The following is a 26,638-nucleotide window of genomic DNA, read 5'->3' on the forward strand; positions in this document are numbered from 1 at the left end:
TTTCTTAAAGGATAGGCCATAGTCTCCCTGTATTAGGATCCCTTGGAATGCTTATTAAAAATGCAGTTTTCCAGAAACTGGAATTAGAATATGTAGGTTTGGAATCTTGTAAGATAGGTGCATTTACAGTAAGTGCCCCTGGTAATTCATATTTACACTAAATTTTGAGACTCATTCTCTTAAATTATGATGGAATGCAATAAGAAAAAATGTACTTCAGCTTGGAAATATTTAATACATAATTTTGTCAAAAATATAAGTAACTTTAAGGTACAGTAATGTGGAAAATTTTTCATTTTTTGTATTTGAAAAAAATTATGTCTTTGGAAACAACTTCACTATTGATTCTCAGTTTTTGTTCTTGACTACTGATTTTTTCACTTAATAGTTCCTAATGTGTGTAGATTTATACAACTGAAAATAGAGAGATAACTAACTGATTCTATTACTGTGTAAAGTAGAAAATACTAGTCTTACCTTTCTGTGAATTCTTAGTGTTTGTTTTTTCCTTGTCTGGATTTTTGTCCTGCCTCATATGTTTCAGTTGTTTCCTGACAGTGGACTTTTTCCTTTCAGGACCTCAGGGACAAGGGCCCTGTCTTCCCCAGCAGTCTCACAGAGTATTAAACCAATGGCTCAGAAAAATATTTTCTTTAAATTGAAGTACATTTGATTTACAATGTTATATTAATTTCAGGTGTACAACATAGTGATTTGATATTTTTATAGATTATACTCCATTTTAAGTTATTATAAAATATTGGCTGTATTCCCTGTGTTGTATATTATATCCTTGTATCTTATTTACTTTATACCTATTAGTCTATTCACCTCCTAATCCCCTTCTCCTATCTTGCTCTTCCCCCTATCCACACAGGTAACCACAGGTTTATTTATGGTATCTGAGTCTGTTTCTGTTTTGTTATATCATTCCTTTGTTTTATTTTGTAATTTACACATATAAATGAAAACATACAGTATCTGTCTTTCTCTGTCTGAATTATTTCACTAACCATAATACTCTCTAGGCCCATCCATTTTGTGGCAAATGGCAACATTTCATTCTCTTTGTATGCCTGAGTAGTATTCCATTGTGCATACACACACATGCATGCGCACACACACCCCACATCTTCTTTTTCCATTCATTTGTTTTTTTTTTTTAACATTTTTTATTGATTTATAATCATTTTACAGTCCATTCATTTGTTGATGGACACTTGCTTTCGTATCTTGTTGCTATAAATAATGCTACTGTGAACATTGAAGTACACATATCTTTTTGAATTAGTGTTCTCATTTTCTTTGGATGTATACCCAGGAGTGGATTGTTGGATATGGTAGTTCTATTTTTAATTTTTTGAGCACCTCCATACTGTTTTCCATAGTGGCTGTACCAATTTACATCACTACCAACAGTGTACTAGGGTTCCCTTTTCTCCACATCTTTTCCAATGTTTATTATGTGTTGTCTTTTTGACTATAGCCATTCTGATTGCTGTGAGGTGATATCTCATTGTGGTTTTGATTTGCATTTCCCTGATGATCAGTGATGTTGAGCATCTTTTGATGTGCTGGTTGGCCATCTGTATGTCTTGGGAAAAATGTCTATTCAGGTCTTCTGCCCATTTTTAAGTTGGGTTATTTGGTTGTGTGTGGTGTTTGTTTTGTTTTTGATACTGAGCTGTATGCGTTCTTTATATATTTTGGATATTAACTCCTTATCAGACATACCATTTGCAAATAACTTCTCTCATTCAGGAGGTTGCATTTTTGTTTCTTTTGTTGATGATTTCCCTCACTGTGCAAAAGCTTTTAAATTTAAATAGGTCCCATTTATTTATTTTGCTTTTGTTTCCCTTGCCTGAGGAGACAGATCCAAAAAATATTGCTAAAACATTCATCAGAGAGTATACTGCCTGTGTTTTCTTCTAGGGGTTTTATGGTTTACAACCTTACATTTAGGTATTTAATCCATTTTGAGCTTACTTTTGTACATGGTGTGAGAAAATATTCTGATTTTATTCTTTTACATGTAGTTGTCCAGTTCTCCCAGCACCACTTGTTGAAGGCTATCTTTTCCCCATTGTTATTTTTAACTCCTTTGTCAGAGATTAATTGACCAAAAGTGTGGGAAGTTTATTTCTGGGTTCTCTTTTCTGTTCCACTGATTGATGTTACCTGTTTTTGTACCAATACAATGTTATTTTGATTATTGTAGCTTTGTAGTTAAGTGTAAAGTCAGGGAGTGTGATACCTCTAGCTTTGTTCTTTTTTCTCAAGATTTCTTTGGCAGTTCAGGATCTTTTGTGTTTCCATACAAATTTGGGGTATATTTGTTCTAATTCTGTGAAAAATGTCATGGGTATTTTGATAGGGATTGTATTAAATTTGTAGGTTGCTTTGGGGTGGCATGGACATTTTAACAATATTAATTCTTCCAGTCCATAAACACATAATTATATTTCCATTTATTTATGTCATTTTCAGTTTCCTTTATTAGTGTCATATAGTTTTCAGAGTATAGATCTTTCACCTCCTTGGTTAACCTTATGCCTAGGTGTTTTATTCTTTTTGATATGATTATAACAGGGGTTGTTTTCATTTTTTTCTTTCTGATAGTTTATTATTAGTATAAAAAAGAAACAGATTTCTGTTAATTGATTTTGTATCCTGCAACTTTACTGAATTCATTATTAGTTGTAATAGTTTTTTGATGGAGACTTTAGGGTTTTCTATATATAGTATCATGCAGTCTGCAAAATTTGTCATTTCCAATTTTGATACCTTGTATTTCTTTTTCTTGTCTGATTGCTGTGGCTAGGACTTCCCATGCTGTGTTAAATAGAAATGGTGACAGTGGGCATTCTTGGCTTGTTTCTGATTTTAGAGGTAAAGCTTTCAGTTTTCCCCATTGAGTTTGATATTAGCTGTGGGTTTGTCACAAATGGCTTTTGTTTGTTAAGATATGTTCCCTCTATACCAATTTGTTGAGTGTTTTTATGAATGGGTGTTGAATTTTGTGAAGTGATTATTCTGCATCTACTGAGATGATCATGTAGTTTGTATCCTTCAATTTGTTAATGTGGTGTATCGCATTGATTGATTTGTGGACGTTGAACCATCCTTGCATCCCTGGAATAAATCCCACTTGATCATGGTGTATGTCCTTTTTATAGATGTATCATCCTTTTTATATATACATTTGCTAAAATTTTGTTGAGGATTTTTGCATCTGTTTTAGGGACATTGGCCTGTAATTCTTTTTGGTAGTGTCTTTGTTTGGTTTTGGTATTAGGGTAACAGTGGCCTCATAGAATGAATTTGATAATGTTCTCTCCTCTTAAATTTTTTGGAATAGTTTGAGAAGGATAGATACCAATTCTTTATATATTTGGTAGATTTCCCCTGTAGAAGCTATCTGGTCCTGGACTTTTTTGTTTGTTGGGAGTTTTTTGATTACTGATTTAATTTCAGTTCTAGTATTGTGTCTGTTTAGATTATCTTTTTCTTCCTGATTCAGTCTTGAGAGAGTATATGTTTCTAGGAATTTATCCATTTTTCTCCATGTTGTGTAATTTATTGGTATATAACTGTTTATGGTATTCTTTTATGATTGTTTGTATTTCTGTGATATTGGTTGTAACTTCTCTTTCATTTCTTATTTTGTTTATTTGAGTCTTGTCTCTTTTTCTTAATGAGCCTGGCTAAAGGGTTATCAATTTTGTTTATCTTTTCAAGAAAACAGCTCTTGATTTCATTGATCTTTTCTATTGTTTCTTTGGACTCTATTTTATTTATTTGAGCTCTGATCTTTATTATTTTCTTCCTTTTGCTCACTTTGGGCTTTGTGTGTTTTTCTTTTTCTAATTCCTTTAGAATGGTAGATTAGGTTGTTTATTTGAGATTTTTCTTTTTCTTTCAGGCAGGCCTTTATCACTGTAAACTTCCCTCTTAGAACTACTTTTGCTGTGTCCCATAGATTTTGACAAGTGTGTTTTCGTTTTCATTTGTCTCAAGGTATTTTCTGATTTCTGCTTTGGTGCCTTTATTGACCTGTTGACTTTTTAGTAGCATGTTGTTGAGTTTTCATGTGTTTGTGTTTTTCCCATTTTTCTTCCTGTAATTGACTTCTAGTTTCATACTGTTGTAGTTGGGTAAAGTGCTTGATGTAAGTCTTATCCTCTTAAATTTGTTGAGACTTGTTTTGTTGCCCAGGGAGATATTTCTGAATAATTTGAGGATTATCTATATGTTTGTTATGAAATGTAATTTGTTGTATATGACGTGGAGAAAAAGGATGTGCATTTCATAGGGGTCAACTTTAAATGAAGTTTCTTGAGGGAGACAACTTGATTTAACTTGAATTTTCTAGTGTGATATGAAAAGGAGCTAATGAAAATACTTTTTTGTTGTGCCGTTTTCCTTAGAAATTTCCTTAGTCATCACCGCATCGTGCTTTTATTCTATATCTGGTTATGAAATTAATGGTGAGGTAGAGGCTTTGAGTATAGGGACCAGATCCTTGAATTAGTAACAATTGAAAGTGAGAAGTATTAATAGAATCTAATGAATTATCAATGCAAGAGAAAATTTAATTTGCATTCTTAGATCTGGAGGTGGAGGGGCAATCAGCTGGGTTCAGAGTGATAGTATTTACCTCTACTATGTCATATAGAAAAAATTAGTTTTGTAAGTGTGACTTTTTATTTATTTATTTGCTCTTTTTTTTGAATAGTGACAGTAATTTATGAATAATGATGAATTCAGGAAAACTACTAGGCTAGACATTATCTTGACAGTTGGTGGACAGATGCTCCTGATTTGAGTGTGAGACTAGGGTATTCAAAAAGCACTTTAAAACACTCTCCTATGCCAGCCAACTTTATTTTTCTTATACAAGGATTGAGGCTTTGGCTGCTTTGTAATACTCTTATTGATAAAGGACCTGCTAAGAGCTAGGTCAAATATTTATGGTTTGTTTATTTTGAGTATAGCAGCATCAAGTCATTCTTGTAAATTGTCTTTCAGGCCTTATTATTACTTGTAAGCTGATACATAAGAAAGAAAAGACAACATTTACATATCAACAATTTCACTTTGAGTATTTTAAATGAAAGTGATAAATACTGAATGAAACGTGCCTTTGATAATTTTTAAAACAAGTGCCCAGATTTATTTCATCCATTTCTTGAGTAACATTAATTACTTCCTAGACAAGATACTTTTGATATTTGTTTTTATATTACTTATATCTAATAATAATATTTGAGGTGTGATTTGTTATGATATTTCTTTTTCTGAGTTGGTTTAGTCTTTATTTTTCTGCATTTTGGAAGAAATTTTCCTCTTCCAGTGGGGACTGGGCAGGGCATTCTCATTCACGGTTCTCCAGTTTGGAATTTTTCTTCTTTTTAGTTTGAAAGAATTTGTTGACTCTCTCTGTGTTATATAACAACCCTCTGACTTTATTTAAAAGGCTTTGGCCGGGGGTCAGGGTGTGGTGGTCACTGGAAAAGATGAATTTTAGTGATTGAGGAACATCTTTTATAAAACAAATTTTGACAGCTATATTGTTTTCTCCTTAGCATTTTTATTCATATCCCTAAACTCAAAAGCATGAACAGAGAATATGGCTTAGAAATGTAAAAAATTAGTTGGAACTGCTTTGATGGAATTATGATTGTATATTATAAAGTCAATTTAGGTAATTTCTATTTCAGTTATAGGTCTCTTAAAGTTTTGTATTATAGCATGTTTCTCTTTTATGGTAACAAGTTCAAATGTAAGCATAATAAAACAATAAAATCTTAAGCCAGAAGTCTTAGTACTTGGGACATGAATTTAGTAGATGTGTCAAAATGTATGAATTGTTCTTAAACATTTTGTTCATGAGAATAATATAACACTTGCCATGACCTTTTAAGCTATGTAAATTTTAGTGACTATAAAATTAAAATGTATTCATTTCTAAAATGTGTTTGGAAATTATTTGGAATGTTTTATGCTTGGCCCTTCTAGAGGTTTTATTATGTTAAGATGAAGAGATTCAAATCTGGTATGAAAACTGAAGCATATCATAATTCCTAAGTGTTTAAAATCTTTTAGAAAAAAGTTATCTGTACTGTAATCCCACCTCTGATGTTCCTTGTCCAGGAGCAACTGAAAGTGCTACCTTATACCACGCTGATAGCTGCTGCCCTGTAGGACTGACTGTCTAGCGCTCTATGAATATACTGGTACCTTGTTAGAGAAAGTATCAAACAGATAGGATCACACTGGAATAATAAAGTTTCCTGGGTTGTTAATTCCCTTTTCTCTCCATGATATAAAAAATAGTAAGAAAATACTAGAATTATAAGAATACTACTTATTTATATTTGTAGCCCAGTTTGCCAATGGAATGTGTTGCAGCACATACTCCAAAAGAAGATTTACTTGCTAATTTTTTTCTGAGCGATATATTGTGAGCTAGGAAGATGTTTTAAAAAAAAAAAAGACAAGTGATGATTACATTTTGACTTGCCCCAAGTTGCATTAACCCTTAATGTCTATTATTTTTATTAATTTTGAAAGATACTCATATTTGAGGAGAGTACCTCTTTAACTGGTTAAGCTCTTGAATTAAGGCAGTATTGTGAGATTACCAAATATGCTTTTTTATCCTCACATCCTTTAGACCAGACCAGCCAGACTGTCAGGTTGAGACCCTATTTAGGATAAAAATCATAACTCTGTGTGTGATACGTATGCTAAAACACATGAAAACTGTACCTGTATTTGACACTTGCTTATATTTGACGTGATACTTTTCACATTGAAATATGCTTTTTGACTGTCTTTTGTGTCTGTATATCTTACTGAAAAGATATTAAGCTCCTTAGTAGCAAAGGCTGATTTAGTTTCTTTTTTTCTTTTTAAATATTTTTAATTGTGGTAAAATACACATAAAATTTACCACTTTAACCATTTTTAGTTGTGTATTTGCTTTCATTTCTTATGTGTCCCTTGCAATAGAAGATAGTTAAGAATTTGTTTAGAGTATACATTAGATGTTCAGTATAACAGAGATTGGCTACTTGTTCACTGAACTCATTTGAATATCCCTCTTACCTCTACCCCCGACATCCAAACTCTGTTCCCAGCTGTCTTGATATTAAGTGTGGCCATGAGTCTAAGTTCTAGCCACTGAAATATGAGCAGGATTAAGTTTTGTGACTTCTAGGCATGGCTTATAAACATCTCTTGTGTTCAGTCCTATTTCTCTTGTCTCTTCTAATGGCAATCCTGAGGCCAAGGAGATGGTCAAGCCTCTGGAAGGAAGGAGTCTGTGTCCTTGAATCACTGCCTGGAGGAGAGCCATCCAAAGATAAGAAACAGTTGTTTGACTTTACATGAGCCTCAAATATAATTTTGGTTGTGTTAAGCCAGTAAGATCCTGTGGTTCATTGCTTTAAGCAGCTCTCTGATATACTCAGTACTTGTTAGTATGAATAATTTACTCAAAATTTAATTCTCTTTGTTAGGAATTGGAAGTGGGAGTCAAGAAAACAAAGTGAAATTGGGAGTGAGAAATTGAGTCTGTCTCCAGTTGGAGGAGGAGTCACTGTGGAACTAACTCAGAGAGGAGAAGTGAATAAAGGGTAGTGAGAAAAATTTGGAATGATGTGTTAAGGGACTGATATGAAAAACAGAGAGAGCAGGGAGTTATAGTGTACACACATAGGAGTCCTGGGAGCTGGAGGAGTAGGGAACATTGTGAAATAAGAAAATCAAATTTAAGAGTTGGATAGGATTTTAAACTCTGTTGGTTTTAAGTACAGGAATTTTGCCTCGTTCCATATGCAGTTTACAAATGTGTTTTTTGCTTATTTCAGGTTTAATTAATGAATATCTTGACAAAACATATTTGGAGAAAGGTGTCATGTTTAAATGAACAGAGTTGCAAACCTGTGTGTCTGTGTGCTGCAATTCAGGTGCATTACTTGGATTATTTCTGAAATGAGTCATTCTTTAGGCACATGAAAAGAATTTAATTAAGCATGTATAAAATACAGTATATCATACTTTTATAAAGCCTCAATATAGGTGATATTTACCTTATGTTTTAAACATGTAAAATACTGCATAGAATGTTTAAAAAGGAAAACATTTATGAATTCATTTTATTAACATTTACATTTACTTTTCTCATTAAGTTGATACCATTTAACCTTTTGTCCCTCGAAACTGGATTCCATCAGCCAATAAAAAAATGCAGATTGGTAAAATACTTGTGACTTAGGTAGCTTTTTAGGACTTTAAAAATGAAGAGATAATAATACATATAATTTTATAATACATTACATGACCGATCTGATGGTTCCAATTTTCCATCTCCCGTGTAAATGATAACACAGAGAATATAAGCAGTCATGGATTTATGAATACCCATGTCCTAGGTCTTGCATATGGTGGCAATGGCTGTAAGATTTTCTTAGCCACTGTTCCTAGCAGCTCAGCTGCAGATGAAATTGCCTTTATTCAAGTGGTAAGAGACTATCTGACCTACACCTTGGACATTGTTGTGGAAGCAAGGGTGACCTTTGATTGGAGGGAGAGGTCCTCTTTCTTCCTGTATATAGTGTCCAGCATGAAAAGAATATAGCCTCATCTTTCATCCTACGCTTCGTCCCTTGCATGTCAAAGATCATGCATGTTGTATATTGAGTGTCCTGGATTCATCATAATGCATTTTAAAAATTGAAATGCTATTAAAGATGACTTGAGTTTCCAGGATATTTTGTATGTATAATGTAGAGTGTATGCTCTGTGATCTACAAGTTAGCAAGAACTGCACTGGACTTGAAGTCAAAAGAGCTGGTCCATGTCTCTTAATAGCTCTAAGTGTCAGTTTTCTAATCCATAAAATAATATCCTGAAATCTTATGTTAAAAATAAGTGACCTAAGGAACGATTTGGCACAACCTTTTGCTCAAATTTCTTTGATAGTATCTTTACTATATGGCCATCTAATGATAGGAAGTGCAGTATCTAATTCTCTTCTCCCATCCGGCACTTAAATTTTTGAAACTCTTGAGCAAAACGTCTCCTAGTTCTTTGTGTGCCATGTACAGGAACAGAAATGCTTATGGGAATATTAATACTGACGTGCCTGTCTCACAAGTTGAGGGGAGGATCACATGAAATAACAGGAGTGAAAACAAACTGATGTATTGTAAAAATATCAAGTCTTATGATTAATACCAGATAATGCTTTTTCAACTAATGACTTATGTAGAAATTAACTACCACTTATAGTGGTAAAATTATTTCTGTGATAAACTAAGTTTTAAATCTCTGACAAATTAAATAACCTTTGGAACTCTGTCTGTTTGTCAGGTGGAGTCTGCCATTACCCTGGTATTTTTGGTACTACCTAGTCTTTGAAAATTAAAAATCTTGATCAACAATTTAAAAACTACTGGATAAGACTTTTGGGGAAGCATTTAGATTCCTAATGTACAATGGTAGTATCCTAAAGACTGTAGTACAAACTAAATTTATCATTATTTAGAAGTTACATGTACTTTTGCCACATGATTAGTGTTATTCTCAAATATATGATGTAAAAACTACTCACTAGTATAAAAATGACTGTGTTTTATGTAGTAACAGCAGATGACAGACTCAAGTGAGTTCTGCCTGGATGCCTTAATAGTTCTATATAGCAGTCATACAAAACAAAGCAGTTTTGGGTAAGTTAATTGTTTTTAACATATTCAGTGACTTATTCCAGAAAGCTTTTAATTAGTAATTTTTTCCAATTGCTAAAACTAATCTAGTAAACTAGAAATAATGTTTTTTGAAGCACGCACACGCACAGAAGTAGTGTGGCTAAGTGTACTAGAGACACCAATGATTTACTGCTTTCTCTGTACGCCTTTCTAAGGAAAATTTCTCTCCCCTCACCTCCTATTATTTGGGATAAAAACCCCAGCCCCAGTGAAGCTGGCGAGTGGATATGTGACCCAAGAGTTCCTTCAAGGAGATGGAGAGGTAAAGCCATAACATTGTGTTGGGGTTGGAATTGCCATTAACTTATGAGGGAACCAAACGTATAAGCAAGGTGAGGAGGTAGTAGGTAGAGAGAATATGAAAATGCTGGAGACATATTGGGAGAGATGCAGTGGGGTGGTAGGAGGAATGGGAGGGAGAAAGAAGAGAGACCAGAGCATCCACAGTCCCTGAACAAGACAAAGGGGAAGTGATGTTTGCCATTTCCCAGATCTAATTTACTTAAGTTCTACCGATACAACTCTTTTCCTTGGATGAGATTTTTGTGTTCTCACAGTAAGTGAGAACCCTTTGCTTATATTAGCTTCAGTGGGTTTCTGTTCCTTGCAATTGAAAGAGCCCTAAAAGAGCACTAAGATAGAGACAAATATCAGGGGTATATCTTTGGTTGAGGCCTGCTTCTGAACACTGTTCTACAAATAACCTCTTTTCTTGCCTTGTTTTATACACAATCATAATAACATATTAAGTAATCATTGTCTTTTAACTTCTAGGTCCCCTTGACTTAAAATCCCGTGATAGGCATTTTTATTGCTTGATGTGCTTTTATTACAGAAATGGGAAATTTGTTGTAAACTGATGCATTGTTTTTATTTCCTCTTGAAGAAGTCTGTATGAATATGTTAGCCTTCTTGAATCTTCATGTCTTGGATCAAGTTTGCCATCGTTAGGGCATCAGTAGATACTGCATTATTTTCTTAGTGGCGTGTCACAGACTTTGACGAGATATTTGCAAGTATTTAAGAGTACTCTGAACATTATAAATTGTACGTGGTACCTGTTAAACCTGTTATGATGACTTCAGTTATTCACGTTTAACAAGAAACAACTTTTTACTTCTGTGGCATATATGAACTCTTAAAAAGATATGTTGTAGATATATCAAATGAGAATATTTATTGGACATTGTAGTATCACTTGGCTGTATAATTCTAATTTGTGAATATTTTCTTAACAGCTTAGTTCGGTCTGAATTTCTTTCTCCCCTTTGCCATCCCGCCTTGGGTAAAATCTTCAGAATTCTGATTACACAAACAAGGCATTCTTCTTAAACTACTATTTGTACTCTTAACAAATACGCTTATTAGAAGAGGCTTGTAAAATAGTCTTAATTTATCCCCTTGGACAGTTAGATTTTTTTGTATTATTATTGACATACTACAAAATGGTTTTAGATAGTATAGAAGTTGTTGGTAGATTTAGCTAAGAGAAACTGATGAAATGCTGTAGTGACAGTTTTTATGAAGTCAAGCCCATAATTATGAAGTTTTCAGACCTTATTCACATCTAACATTCTAAGTATTATAACTAAATGGAGCTTTCAACTTAGAAAAATTTCCTTCCTCACCTTGATTTTTCTAAGCAGAATCAACTTGCTGTTTCTCCACAGAGTGGCTTTGTATTGTTACACGATGAAGAGATCAGTCATTTGATGGTCACATCTTTGAACCTATTTTCCAAACAATATTATCATATACTTAGAGCTTTTGCTCATTTAAATAACTGGGATAATTATTATATAATTCTGTACTGTACGTCAAAGTAAATTCTAATCTAGCATAATGAGCTTTTAGGACCCATTTTAGTATTTGGAAATGTTTAGTAAACTGTAAAGCAGCCTACAAAAATGAGATTTTTATTTTAAGGTAAATTGTTCCTATGACCCAATACTAGTAGCATAAAGGAAAACTACAATACCAGTAGTGAGTGATGAAGGTTTTATCTTCTAAGTTTATATCTTCCGAGGCAAAGATTTATTATAGAAAATCATTGGTGGAACTTGTTGAATGGGCTGTTCCTTCTGAATGTAATTATGCCTGCCTGCCTTGGCGGGGGTCACAGTGTTGGGATATTATGTCCATTGACATATACACAGTTAACTATAATTAAAGACACATTACTTCAAGCTTGAGTAGAGACTCTTGAGTTCTATTTGAGCTAATAGTTCCTTAAAATATATTATTACTTTTTCATGTCCTCAAATATTGATCAAAACAGTACTTGTGGATACATGTAACTTGTGGAAATTCAGACCTATGATTTCACTTCACTTGAAATTTCAATGATTCATATGAGTTCTAGTAGAGTATTTCAGTGTTTAGAATGTAGTTCATAGAAGATAAACACTACATTTTTATCTAAAGAGGCATGCAGCTGGCATTGAAACGAATTTAGAGAAAAACGAATCTTAACAATTTTTTTCAACACAATTTTTTTTTGTCATAAAAATGTCACTGATGCATCTTGGATTTATAAACAATGTCCTAATGTTATTGAAGACTTTTAATACTAGGTGGATTTTTATAGAATTTTGAACTAGACAAAAATATTAGGTCAATTTATGTTCAGATTTTATTTTAGAAATATGAGAACTTTTTGGTATTATATCCATCTCCCAGTACCTATCATGGTGCTTGGCACACAGTACTTAATAATTATTTAATAACTGACAGATTTTCCTGCAAATTTTTAGGATACATACAAGAAAATTCTGCTAAGTCTAGGTCTACTAATATATAGAGAGGAGAGTTATATCTGCTTCATTGAAATACAGACTTGAACCAGATGATCATAATGGAAGGTCTTTTGGTGATTTGGTATCTTGAAATGTGTCGGTAGAAATCTTTACAATAGCCACAGCTTATTCTTTTGGAATTTTCAAAATATACTGTATCTTAACTTAGTAACACTCCATTGAACCTGTATTCATTATTTTTTATTGAGTTAAAGAAAAAACATTTTACAAAGTGGACACATTGTTTAATTTTGTTTTGCATTTGCTAGATTGCAGTGTAAGGCCAATAAATTAAACCCGGGCAGTTCTGTTGCTAATTACACACAACTTCTCTTGAGTATCAGATATTCAAATCCATTTTATGAATATGGTAGAGAGAATAACAACTGTAAAACAAAGCAGTGTGCATGTAAGTGACTGTTAGCGTGCATTTCAGAAAGGATAAATGCTCACCATATGGTACAATTACTGTGTCCAAGTTTTCAAATTAGCTTCTCTCATCCTCCTTATTACTGTCTTTAAAAAGAGAGGAAAAAACCCAACATGATTTATCTACTCTGCAGCAGAACTCTTGACGCAAAACAGCAGCCCAGTTCTGTCCAGTTTTTTTTTTTCCTTTAGCATAATAGAGGCTGTCGGACTTTTTTATACTAATTACTGTGTGAGCCTCAGATGAACCCCCTTCAATTCACAGGGCTTTGTTAAGGGAGGAGCTGTCAATGTGTCTGCCCGTTTGCAGCTGTGCTGTGGCTTTAGCTTGCTTAACATTATGCTGCTTTTTAGACTTGACAGAAGGGATTTTTTTTTTTTTTTTATTAAGGCAAAGCAGCCTTGTAGCAAAATGGTTTAAGCAGCTGCATTGTAGGGAAGCACAAAGAAGTTATTATTGTGTCTGTTTAGGGGGGTAGAATGGAGGGGGAGATATTCGGCTGCTGTTGATGCCGATTGTTGACTTGCCATCTGCCAGATAGGGAGAAGAAAAAAATGACAGCTCCAGCAGGGTGTTCAAGAGGTTGTTTGGAGAGACGCATAAACATGTGCAGATGTCGAACTGAATAATGGCTGGAACTTGAGACGGTTTATGATGCTGCTGATGTTTGTGCGTATACAGAATGAATGTATGTGTGGATTTGGTTAACCAAGGGTACATACTAATTATCATTGTTTCCCTGCATGCCCCTTCCCCTTAGTTTGCTAATTAGTTTAGGGGCTTAGTACTTCCTCTTCCTTCTCTTATTCACATCTAGTTTTAGAAAACAATTTCTCTTTAAAATGGCAATACCAAATTTATTATTTCTCCTTATAGATGGTAGCCAGTCTATTTGGTTAATATTAGGTGTGAACTGCTACCTGATAATAGGAGATTTTGATTAGGAAATAAGTCAGGTGAATCACCATGTTCTTAATGCACACATTAACAGTTTAACACTAGCCTCAGTATGTGAACTGTTACTTGAAACTGAATTGATTTTATAGCCAGCCACTAGGGGTGAGAGAGAGAGTACCAGATTTACTAAGTAATTCCATCGTAGTCTGAACTTCGATGTTATTAGTTGTGAAACAAAGTTGTACGAGAACCCGGCCTTCTAGGTTAACACTCTTTTTCTCTTGGTTGTCTTTGATTCTGTAAATGACAGTCCTACATTTTCATTATGGAGTGATAAATTGGCTGTATATTTCCTTCTGATTCATTCTTGTCATTAGGTATTAGAGATTTGATATATTTGTCATTTTTTAAATGCTGTGGTAGTACTCAAATTTAGGATGCAGTAAATATGTTTATTTAAATCTCTGTTTTTTTATTACTTGGACCGTAAATAATTGAGAAGGAATAATGATGTTAGGTAAAATTTCTCAAAGGTACTTATATTGTAGGACACCTCAAATTTTTGTAAAACATCAAAAGCTATCACAATATGAATGAAATTATTAGAAAATGAAAAGAGAAGCCCTGACTTTTTTTTTTTTTCCTATTTGGATTTATATTACCAAAATTGGGGAATTAAAAGAGTTTTTATTTTGACTTTTGGTGAACTCATGCTTTCCTAAAATACTTATGGTTTTGTTGCATAATTATTGAGCAAAAAAGCCTTAAGTGTGGTTGAAAGGCAGACATACCAACAGAGCTTTGTGTCCAGAGTGATGTCTTTCTGAAAGGACTAGAGGGAGATTATCTGTTATTTTTTTTATTCTTCATAAAGGAATAGAGGTCAGATCTATTTAGAAAACCTTTGTCTCTCTGTCAGTTTTTCAAGTGACTCTAATCTGTATTTGTTGAAAAGGACCATCAGCTACATTGGACCTTTCCTTTGTCTGCATATCTAGTTTTTTCATTTATTTGGAAGGCCATGAATATGTCCATATTTCTGTATGTGGAATTATGTACATATGTTTATAGTTTCCGTAGTCAGTCCTGATATCCCTGCTAAGTTGGGAGGAAGCAATATGCCATTTTCCAGGTGGAGGTGTTGAACTAAGAGTGTGGTTTGACAGCGGCCAGGATAGGATGTTAGTGAGAGGCTGAGCAAAAGCAAGCTTGTATAGAGACAGACTCGCAATTCTGTGCTTTGTTGATCATATTACTTCAGAGCCGTTTGCGGAATCTTAGTGCAGGCAAGTACACATTCTTACAGTGATTGAAATATTCAGGGCAGAGTATGTTTGAAGTTACACACATCACATTTAAATATCACTTAACTTAGATGAGTGACTTTATGAAAGTCCCTTTAGCCTGTTTAAGTGTGTTTCTTCATGTGTTGAAAGAAGGAAACAGTCGCTGATATTCAAGATCTTGCAAGGACTAAATGAGATAATATATTTGGAATGTCTGGAACATATGCAATCGTAGCTATTAGTAATATTTTTGTTGGTTGTGATGTTTAAGTCTAAAGGCCTATAACTGTTGTAATTGGAGTGCTTATATGATACTCTCTTGCAAAGAGCATAGAGTTCTAGAGGCCATTTAAGAGATAGAAGGTTGTTTTCTTAGAACCTTATGCTTATTTAGCAATTTGTGATTATTTCATAAAATCTGAAGGGAAATCCATTAAAGAGAATATAAAGAAAATTGTTGGATGTGACTCAGGGGTATGGGATCAATGATTATTCAGCAATTATGATTCTATATTGTATCCTATAAAATAATTTTCTACTTAAAAATTCAGCACAAGATTGCTGAAAATTGTATTCATTCTCTTAGTTCAGTATTAATCTCTTTATCTTGGAGCCACATTTTCCTCTGTTGTGGCCAGTAATTAAGCTGTATTTGGGTTATAATTATTTTTAAAATAAGTTTTTTGAACTCATTACAGTTAATAAGCATAATGATTGTAGTGAACGAGGAGCACTAAAAAGAATGTCTTATCTCCTCAGGGAGTTTTAAAGCATTATTTGATTGTTCCAACTCTTTATTTGGCAGACAAAGAAAGTGATCAAGCTCATGGTGATGAGAGTGCTGGGATAAGCAGAAGTGTTTTTTTAGAGGAGTAAAGAGGAAATGGCTTTGATTGACCTGAGGGAATCAATTAATTCAGTACAGGATGGTTAATTCCTACTCAGATGTAGATGGTTCTTTAAGATTTTACTTTAAAAAAAATTTTTTTTTATCAGGCATTCTCCCTTTAGTAAATATTACTCAATAATTTTGGATGAAAGTCAGGGGATGTTGCACCTGGAAGAGCTGCCTGATCCAGTTTCTATGAGTGGTTAATAGGACTGGGTATAGTGAGGAAAGACTTCTCTTTTGGTTTTGAAGAATAAATTGGTTGGTTATATTAAAAAAAAACACATGTGCACACACAATTTAAGCAATATTAGCTAGCTTCATGCAAGGATATCTTAATGTTTAATAGCACATGGTAATGAATGCCAGTATTCAGATACTCTAATTTCTTTTTTTTAAACCTATGCCTACCAAAAACAACTTATAGTACCAAAAAGTGGAAATATCCCATAGCCTATGAAATGTTGTATTACAGATTAGGATGAAAGTATTTAACAATGAGGACATTTTCACCTATGAGGAAACTGTACTTGATGTATTTTCGGTATAATTAAACTTTAGGAACTTCTAGCTTTTAATGTTAATATAGATGTATTTGAATTGTGCTTCAGAAGAATCCTGCATGAATAGTAATTTAAAAAATATTGGCCAGTATGTTGAAAACAGAAGAATATTTCACTGTCTGACATTCTTTAAGGCATCTTGCTAAATGTTTTGGCTTAAAGTTTTTAATGTGTTTTAGTTTTAAGAAAATCTGATTAAAGAGGTTGGTAAACTTGGTATCACTTTTTAGAACAGAAGATGATTAAAATACAAAGGCACAAAGGCATAAATCATGAAGTTCATATATTTTTTTGGCTAGGCAAGTCACTTACTTGCTTTGAGACTGGAACACAGCATTAAAGTTCATAATTTTATATTTTTAAGTGAAAGCACATAGAACAGCAGCTGTTGTTTCCTGGCATCTTTCTGAAGAGATATTTAAACTTAAGTATATATTTATTATGGAAAAGAATTTTATGAAATGACCTTCTTTCCCATCTTTGCATTTGCATTATGTTCAACTGACTCTTTTAAGATAGCTCTTTGTACTTTCTGTCTTAGTAAAATAGGACTTGGAATTTATTTAAAAGTGTTTTCTTTGACCTTAAAAATCTCCATGGTATAGTATAATTAAAAGGAATAAAACTGCCTAATTCCAGTGGTATGTATTTTTAAAACCTCATTTATCCCAAGTTATGCCAGGTAATGACATAGTTCCTGAGTGGAGAAATACACCTTAAGTTATAGAAGCAAGGACTTTTCTTAAAAGTAAACAGAAATTCTAAATACAAGCAAATTTCTACAAAGGAGAAACTACGTGTCAGGAGATCTTACTGTGTAAAAGAAAATTTTGTTATTTACCTGCATGTAATAATTTTTAATCTTCTTTCAGTAGGTCACCCACTATAAGACAGCTCTGTTTTTTAGGCTGGGTTTATTTGCAGGTGGCAGGTGGGGAGGTGGTGGTGGTGTGCAGTTTAGACTGGATAGTCACTACACATAAGACTCTACCATGAAGGTTAGCAACTTTCTGTATTCTTAGAAGTCTGTCAGACCACTGGTCTATATAGGGTGTTTTTCACTGTTTTGTACATCCTAAAAAATCTTTTGACAAGTGTATGCCAGAAAACTTTTTTCCTACTTTGTGTGAAATAGATACTTTCTGAGGAAAAGGAATAAAGTACTCAATGCACATTGCATTAGATTCTAGAAAGTAAATTGTTTATCTTTATTCTATGTAAAGATTTTTTATAGTTTCAGAACCAGTATGGAAATTAAGAGGGACCCTACACTGCCAGTTTGTCAATTGTATTATATTTTATTAATAAGTGAGTAGTTTATAACAAATGAGCCTGTTTAGCTGTTGGCTTCTTATAAGAAGAAACCAGAAAAACTGTAATTTGGGGCTGAATGTTAATCTCTATGAATACTTTATCTTCACTGAAAGATTTGTATGCTCTGATTTCCTGCAATTTTTAAAAAATAAATTATTCTGTGGAGATATAATAGAAACTTAATAGACTATTTAAACAGTACAGAATCATTTATATAATGTTTCATTTTATTACATTTTGAATGGCATCCATAATATGAGACTTCAAGTCTTTTTCCTTCACGATGCATTGGTTTTAAAAGAAAATATTTCCTCTCAAACTTTTTGGAAACATTTGAAAACAAGCATTCTTGTGCTTAGATAAGTATGGATAATGATAAGGAAAGAAATGGTTATGTATAATGAACAGATATACCCATTTCATGTTGTTTTATTAAAATTTATTTTTATTAGAATGGTAGGTAAGGATTGTTTTCTGAAATTTCTGTCTGTGTGTTAGGTAATACTGCCCTCAGAGGGCCAAGGTAAGTAAATTCAATTTTAACATTGACAAGCAGCTTTTCTGCTGTTTATCTGATCCTTAAGCTTGCTGTGGGGAGGAGAAATGGACTTCTTTGAATCATTGAATAGTGTTTGATTTGTAGTTGCATCTCTTTGATTTGTTCTGTTCTTTAAACGAGTTAGCTTTATCTGTGCACCTCACTTTGATGACAGCCTCTAAGCATGTTCAGTTCTTTTCTAAGAAAATTGTAACAGACGACTGGCCACAAATTGCCAAATTAGGTTGGTTTACAAAGAGGATGAGAAAATTACCTAGGAAAGTTCAGATCATTTTACTCGGTGTATTTTACTTTTTGTCTCTTTGATAACAGATATTCTGGTATTCAAAATGTTTTGAACCATACTTTTGAATATATGGCAGCATTCATTGAAATGGAAGCATTATATTCCCTTCAGTTTTATAAACTTAAGCATAATCACATCTTTAAAAAAAAATGATGTACTTCACTGGATATGTAATTGTTATATGTAAATATAAATATACTAGAAGTTAAATTACATTATTATTCCATTTATAAAAGTGTAACATTAATGTGTGGTTTAACTTTATAAAAGCCTAACATTAATGTGTGGTTTAACTTGTCTCCAAATTCAGAGTTTTTGAGATTAAATGATAATTAACTTGTACAATAAAAAGGTAGAGTGGGAAAGGCCTGATGTCAGAATAAGTCGCATGCTTTTGCTTTTTGCTTTTTGTGTGTAGTAACTTTCTTGAGGTAATTTGAAAGAAACAGTGAGATGTTTAGTAGTAAATCCAGTGGAGTGCTTGATTTTTCTCCCACTAAAGTTAATTGATATTGAATTAAGAAAGACTGTTCTATGACAGCAGTATCAGTTTTTAATGAAAGATTTCAATTGGTTGAGCATAAGTGATATGTAATTTATTATTATCAGTAATAATGGGGGGTGAAAATAGGATGTAAGTAAACTAAATAACAAAAATTAAAATTTTATCCACCAAAAAACCCCCACATATTTTGTTCTTCTGATGTGGAACATTGATAGTCTGTTAATGAAATTAACAAAGTTTTTTTTGGTGGCCTGTACAGGGAATGAGCCCTACATTTGTAATCAAAAGAAATTATTTTTTAATTACATAAATTTCAGGTGTACAGGCTTATAATTCAACATCTGTATATACTATAGAGTGATCACCACCACACGTCTAGTTATCATCACCTATCACTGTGCAGTTGATCCCCTTCACATATTTTGCCCACTCCTCAGCCTCCTTCCCCTCTGGCAGCCACCAGTCTGATCTCTATATCTATGAGTTTGCTTTTGTTTTATTTTGTTTGCTAATTTGTTTTTTGTTTGTGTGTGTGTGTGTGTGTGTTTTATTCAGCATATGAGTAAAATCATATGGTATTTGTCTTTCTCTGTCAGACTTCTTTCACTTTAGCATAATACCTTCAAGGTCCATCCATGTTGTTGCAAATGGCAGGATTTCATTTCCTTTTTTATAGCTGAATAACGTTCCGTTGTTCATGTATACCACATTTTCTTTATCCATTCATCCATTGATGGATACTTAGGTTGTTTCCATATCTTGGCTATTATAAATAGTGATGCTGAACAGAGGTACAGATATCTTTTTGAATTAGTGTTTTTGTGTTCTTTGGATAAATATCCAGAAGTGGGATAGCTAGGTCAGATGGTAGTCCTATTCTTAATTGTTTGAGAAAACTCCATACGTTTCCTGTAGTGGCTGCACCAGTTTACAGTCCTACCAACAGCGTACCATGGTCCCCTTTTCTCCACATCCTTACTACCATTTGTTATTTCTTGTAAAATTACATTTTATTTCAAATACTCTATTTACATTTGTGTAGTTTAATATGTTGTCCGTATTAAGCACTCAATCTTTTTTGATTAGCTGTACTTTAAGAGGATTTATTCATTAAATGGATGTTTGTGCAAAGCTTACTAAGCCAGATGTTGTATATACTTTACAAATATTAATTTATTTCTTCTTCACTACTATTGTCCCCATTTTTCGAAGAGGAAGCTGAGGCACAAAGAGATTAAACGACATGGCCAAAGGCACATAGCTAGTGAGTGACAGAGTTGCCATTTGAACTCTAGACTTCAGAGTGTGTGCTCCCCATACTAATATGCTGGCCTCATTTTGAAAGCTTGAGCAGCATAGCAGAGTAGAATTTTACTGATTTCCATAGTTTTATTCAAATCTCAAGTTTGTTCTCTACTTGTTACCAGTGTCTTAGAGCCTCAGCAGGGCTGTCTGAATAAAGTGGGGACACCCTAGCACCAGCCTCTTCATACCTATGTGAAACGGTCTCTTATGCATAATGCCTGAGCACAGTGCTTGGTTGAGTACATTCAAGTGTCCTTGCCTTCCTTGCTTTCACCACTTACATACTATGATACAAGTCTCAGAGAGTAATTACCTACAAAAAACAAAGGAGAAAAGAGTTATGAAGGCCATGGATTCACTCTCAGAATAATAAGGGTTTGTGATCTGATGCAGTGTTATTTTTGGGTACCACACTATTGGAAATTTATTATAGGATACACTCCTTTGGTAAGCGTCTAAGATAAAACCTGAGTCTATTTTGTTGAGTTTTATTCTACAAGGCAGTGATTTTAATACAAGGTGGGAAGGTTGAACCATCTGAGGATTTTCTCAAAAGGCACAGGCTTCGTCTTGATGAGCAAGCGCTACAGCCTTCCCTGCCAACTCCTGATCCCTGCCATAGTGAGGCACTGTTACTGTGTGTTCTACCGATCAGGTATTTTATAACTGGGTTGCGTTACCATGGGATTTCTATTTGGAAGAGCTTTTCTGACATGAGTGTAGTCCCTGTTTTGCATGGTAGTAGGTTTATTCATCTATTCAGTTAATGGAAGATGCCAGCCTTCTCTGTGGTAGGTGCTTAGAGGTACATGCAAGTAAGTTTGCAAATGGACTCAGCGCTGCCATGATTGATATTTATAAAGGCTGTTACTGCAGTGTTGGATTCTACATTGATTTTAATATTTAAAGAACATGATATAATGAAATGGAAAATATTTACAGTAAGGAAGTTATAAAACATTTCTAATGAAATCATCTTTTTAAGTTGGTCCATTTCTTTGAAATAGTTTAAAATTCTGTGGCCCTAGGTACTTTGTTAAAATAGTTCAGGAATAACTTTGGGTCTAATGCAGTGTATGGAGTTGGAGACTTTTTGCTGTAATGCAGAAAGCAGATTAAAAAGAAAGCTTTGCTTTGGCAATCTACCAGGGCGTAAATGTAAGCAAAATAATAATTTAGCTCACATTTAACCCAGCAGGAAGCTGAGTACAGATTGAGTAATTCTCCACAACATATCTACTGCTATGTAAACTTATCTCATGGTTTATTCTTCGTTAAATTGCCAAGATGCTGTTTTTTTTCTGTTGGCTAGTTTGTATGTGTACTTTGTTCTCTCTCTCTTTCTCATTTTCTTTGCTTTTCTCTCAAAGTAAAACTTAATACTATAACTCTATTAAGATGTTCTTATGTTAAAAGAATAATTAATAAGTATCCCATTTTTGGCTTACAGTGTAATGTTTGCTAAAAACAAAAGGAACCAGGATTTGATTAATTATCTTACAGAATAAGTACCATGCAGCAAGTACCAGAATGCTTAAAAGTAGATGGTAATTGTACAATTTTCTGGATAACAAAGGAAAATTATAAAGTAGACTAAGTACTGGCAGACCAGGCATTCTCAGATCTTAGAGAAGCTGGCATTCCAACATCTTGTGGTATTCAGTGCATAGGTACTTTTCTCATTATTGCTTCAGCTTCAAAGCAAAACATGGACCCCAGCCTTCTTTAGGAAGTAGATATGAAAAGTGTACTTAATATAAAAATGGCAAGTTCATGCATTATTCAGTGGAAGCAAAATTTCTTGACTATAATATACGTTTCAAAATAATCATGAAGGAGCATATGTGGTAAAGCAGAGGAATGTGGGTACATCTGGAAAGCTTTTAAAGCATCTTGAAAGCACAACGCAAAATCATCAAAATTGTAAACATCTTCCGTCTGGCCAGTTGCAGTGGTAACGCTGACCAGTACAAGAGCATGCAGATCTCTCAGTACCTCATGTGATAGCTAGACATCCTGGCTGAAATCATCATAAAGATTTGAGTGTTTTGCAATATGACCTCATTAATCACTACTATGCAGAAACCATGAGAGAAGACAAGCATGGGCAGTATTTTGAAATATGAAAGGCTAAGGTGTGTTATCTGGTGTGCTAGATGAAAGTAGCATCATAAACTGTATTACTGTGCTTCTCTGCTTGTATTGTCATGCGACTTCAAAGAATGGGTGCATTGCCTCATCTTGAATTAACACAGCAGCAAACCTGGCCAACACAGTTCTTTTCATGAAACATTGAAGGACTGTATGCTGATATTCCTCCCAGTCCCTTCCCCCACAGTAATGCATCCGACAACAAATACTATTGAGTTCCTTTTTCACAAGGCACATAGGATGCTATTTGGAAATGTCAAGGCATAGGAGATATTGCCATTCCTCAGTATAACTTCCTGGATCATTACACATGATTAAAGAAGTGTAAGAAATTTTCATTTTGAATTTTACTTGCTCAATCACCCGCTTTCTCTAGCTCTCGATTCTCACAGCTGCCTACTGTACTTAAAGCTCTATGAAGGCAGGTACTGTGCCTATATCATTCATTGCTGCATTCTCAGTGCTTTTTATGAGTGGGGTTTTTTCTTTCTTTCTTTCTTTCTTTTTTAGTTAAGTATTTTGACACTGACTAAGTATTTTTGAATGAGTGAATCTAATTAGAAGCCCACTTCCCCAATTCTGAATAAGAATGTTTAAAGAAACTTACTCTTTCATTTGTGATGCTTATTGAGGAGTACCTTAAAACAGGTGAGCTGGGCAGGAGTCAGTAATGCTTTTTTCATGTTTTGCAGACATCACCTAATTTTCAGAGTGTCAACACACATCCAAAGCTGGTTAATGAGTTTGTCAAAGAAATTGCATAGATGACACCATAGAACTTAACATTTTTAATTTACCCAGGGCAAAGAAAGAACATACTTGAAACGGACTTAATAAAAGAGGAATGGTAAGCTAAAAATTTAGGTTTGCAGGAGCTGGAAAACTGAGTCAATATATATTTAATAAGCACCTACAGTATGCAGATGCACTTTCATTTGTTAAAAGTTAAAATTAAACTTTTTTAAAAATTTCAAAGGACAATTTCAGATTGTCCCTATACAGTTGAAAAACTGTTATTATGCTAGCTCATTGCCATGTAGATACAAAAAAAAAAAAAACTTAAGGATTATTTTCAAGACATCTATAAAAGAGGATGATGACAATTTCAGTGAGAGACACATTTCTTTTACTCCTTTAGAGACATAAATATGGCTTTTACTTAGAACTACTTGGAATATGATACTTGGAATCTGCTATATAAAAATGTGACAAGCAATTTCAAAGACTGTAAATGTTTTATTGTGTTTATCATCATGCATTTCTTCAGTAACTTTAGTTTTAAGACATTTACAGTATAGCATACTATGATGAATTATATATATACTCAGTATTTATTTGTTTATGCTGCTAATATTTATTTATGAAAATCCACTAGTGTAAAAGAGATCCTGCTATGCTTTCTTTGAGGTAGTTCATATGTGTAAATTTGGTTGACAGCTGTCGACAAGCAGCAAAATGTTTTCTATATTGTAAACCATAAAATTAAGTAGATTTTACACTGAAATTAACATTAAGCTTTTTTTTGTCTTATAGTTAAAAATTAACCGTGAACACTTATTTAAGACTAATGGTTTCTTAAAGTGATACAAATTTATTTTTATTGACAGCTGTCATTTTTTGGTTTAAAGTGCATCTTTAGAAATTCTTAAAATATTTGTATTTTCATGGTGCTATACCCTGTAGGTCACTTAATAAAAATAATTCAGAGATAAAAGTTTTTTTTCTTTGGAAGACTAATTATCCTACCCTTATCTTAAAAAGGAAGTAAAAGTATTAATGCTGTGTTTTGAAATTGGATAACTTTTTATTTCTTTAGATAGGATTCAAGTTTTATATACCTGACACTAGTTAAAGAGACTTTTTTGGCTGATGGAGTAAATTTATTTCTGATTGTTGCCTGTTGCCTCATTTTTGTAAATACTCTTGAATAAGTGCAATACTGATTATAGAATATTTAATATGAGGTTATAGATAGACTGTAAATGATATTACCATAAATGATAATGGCTCCATTTAATAATAACAGTAATAATCGAGCACTTGTTATATGCCAAGTAATGTTCTAAGCCATTTTACATTATGTCCTTACAAACCATTTGGGTAAGTACTGTTTGATTCTTATTTTTCTGTTGAGGAACCTGAGATGTAGAGACATTAATTTCCTGCAGCTCATAAATTGAAAAGTCAGGATTCACACTCAAGCTATGTGACTCCAGAATCCTTCATCTTAAGCATTACATTGTTTTAATGCAGCAGGTATAAACTTAGGTGTAAAACATGAGCTATGGTTGACATTTATCAGTTCATCTTAAAAGTATTGGTGGCAGAGAGGGTACCTTTATTCTAGGCCCTTAGCCCCATTAAAAGCCAGGACTTTTTGGTCATAGTTTTAGAACATCCTGAGATGTGCCTTATTTGTACTCTCACTGCCTTAACTGATCAGGGAGGAAAGTGTTCAGTTCCTTTTCCATTACCAGCTGGACAAAATCCAGGTTTGGGTGGAACTCCAAGGCTGCAGAAACAATTTTACTTTGCCATTAGTGTGCACAGTGTCTTGCCAAAGTATTGTGAAAATCTATAACCTTTGTACCTTTTAAGCTAGAGGTATTCTCCTTCTGTACTGGGTCTAGGAGGCGGCAGTAGCTTGCTTTTTTGTTTTATTAATACCTTATGAGTTTGTGTTCTCTGTAAGGCTCAGTTTCTTTGGGCCTTGTTTCCACTTTTGAAACTAGAAAATGAATACTTAATTAGGCCAACCATGACGCTGTTATGAACTTTACTTGAGAATGTTTATAGGGACCTATTAAAAAAGAATCTGCTTTCAGGAAATACTCAGAACCTTTCCCCAGATTTTAGTGGGCACCTAAAATCTGGTGTAATACTGGAATTAGGCTTTATAAGTTAGAGACCACATCCCTGCCCTTCTCCCTCCTCCCCCCCCCGACTACTGTGTCCCAGCACCTGGAACAAATTAATAAATAAATGAATATACTCCATTCATATTATAGATGAAAAATAACAAGAAAATAAAAATTAGATTCAAGAGTCTTCACTGAAAGTTTGAAATCCACTAGATTAACTGAATAAATTCAAAATTATTAATAAAATTTTGTGAGAGATACTATATTTCTGTAATCAGGAAGGGAAATTTTCCATTTTTCTTCTGGATAAATGACTATCTCACAGTCTTTTTATAATGTATTACATGTCAGGGATGCATAATAGGTTTATTTTTAAGAACTTTTTGGCAACCAGAAGTTCACATAAAATATTTTAAATTTTATTTGATGTTTTAATTTTAATATTAAATATTAATTTAAATTCTTAAAACTTAATCTAAAATTTTAAATTAGTTATTTAAATTTAAATTTTAAATTTAATTATGAATTTTAAGTTTAATATTTTTAATTTAATTTTTAAATTTTATTTTGAATTTTAAATTTCTTAATACTTGACTAAAAATGGTAAAATTTATATGGTGATGTTTTATGTCTTTCATCTGAGCATGTAAGACTGATAGGAAATTATTCTTAGATTTGAAAACTTTTATTTCTTTTAAATACATGTATTTTGAATAAGTATATTTAATAATTTTTAAAAAATAAGAAGAAATGGTGTTATCCCAATTTTTTCTTCTTTAAAATTTTAAAAATGAAATTGTTTCATTTTATCTTTCATATAATTATTAAACTATTACTTATTATTTAGCTTATAAAAATTACAGCATTTTGTGCCACTGTAAATGTGTTACTGTTTTAAAATAGCGTTTGAAATCTGAATGCCATATCACTAGAGAATTAATATCTAATGATTTTAAATTTTATATAAGAATACTTAAATATGAATGGAAAAAAATAAGTGCAATCAAGAAAGGAACTATTT

The 26,638-nt window shown here is 33.1% G+C and overlaps 1 protein-coding gene across 7 annotated transcripts in view; it reads left to right on the top strand.

The window, feature by feature from the left end:
* Window positions 1-26,638, top strand: part of AKT3 (AKT serine/threonine kinase 3) — a 207,801-nt gene that overhangs the window by 75,594 nt on the left and 105,569 nt on the right. Inside the window, exons 1-2 of one of the 7 annotated variants that reach the window (XM_045509442.2) lie at window positions 7,918-7,976; window positions 9,932-10,038. The exons of the other annotated variants lie outside the window; for them this stretch is intronic. Of the exons in view, the coding sequence (XP_045365398.1) occupies window positions 7,933-7,976; window positions 9,932-10,038 (151 nt within the window). The 5' untranslated portion in view covers window positions 7,918-7,932. Of the gene's footprint in view, window positions 1-7,917; window positions 7,977-9,931; window positions 10,039-26,638 lie in introns of those variants that run through there. 7 annotated transcript variants of the gene reach the window in all.

This window comes from Camelus bactrianus, chromosome 23, assembly GCF_048773025.1.
Source record: "Camelus bactrianus isolate YW-2024 breed Bactrian camel chromosome 23, ASM4877302v1, whole genome shotgun sequence".
In the NCBI taxonomy this organism is placed as follows: domain Eukaryota; kingdom Metazoa; phylum Chordata; class Mammalia; order Artiodactyla; family Camelidae; genus Camelus; species Camelus bactrianus.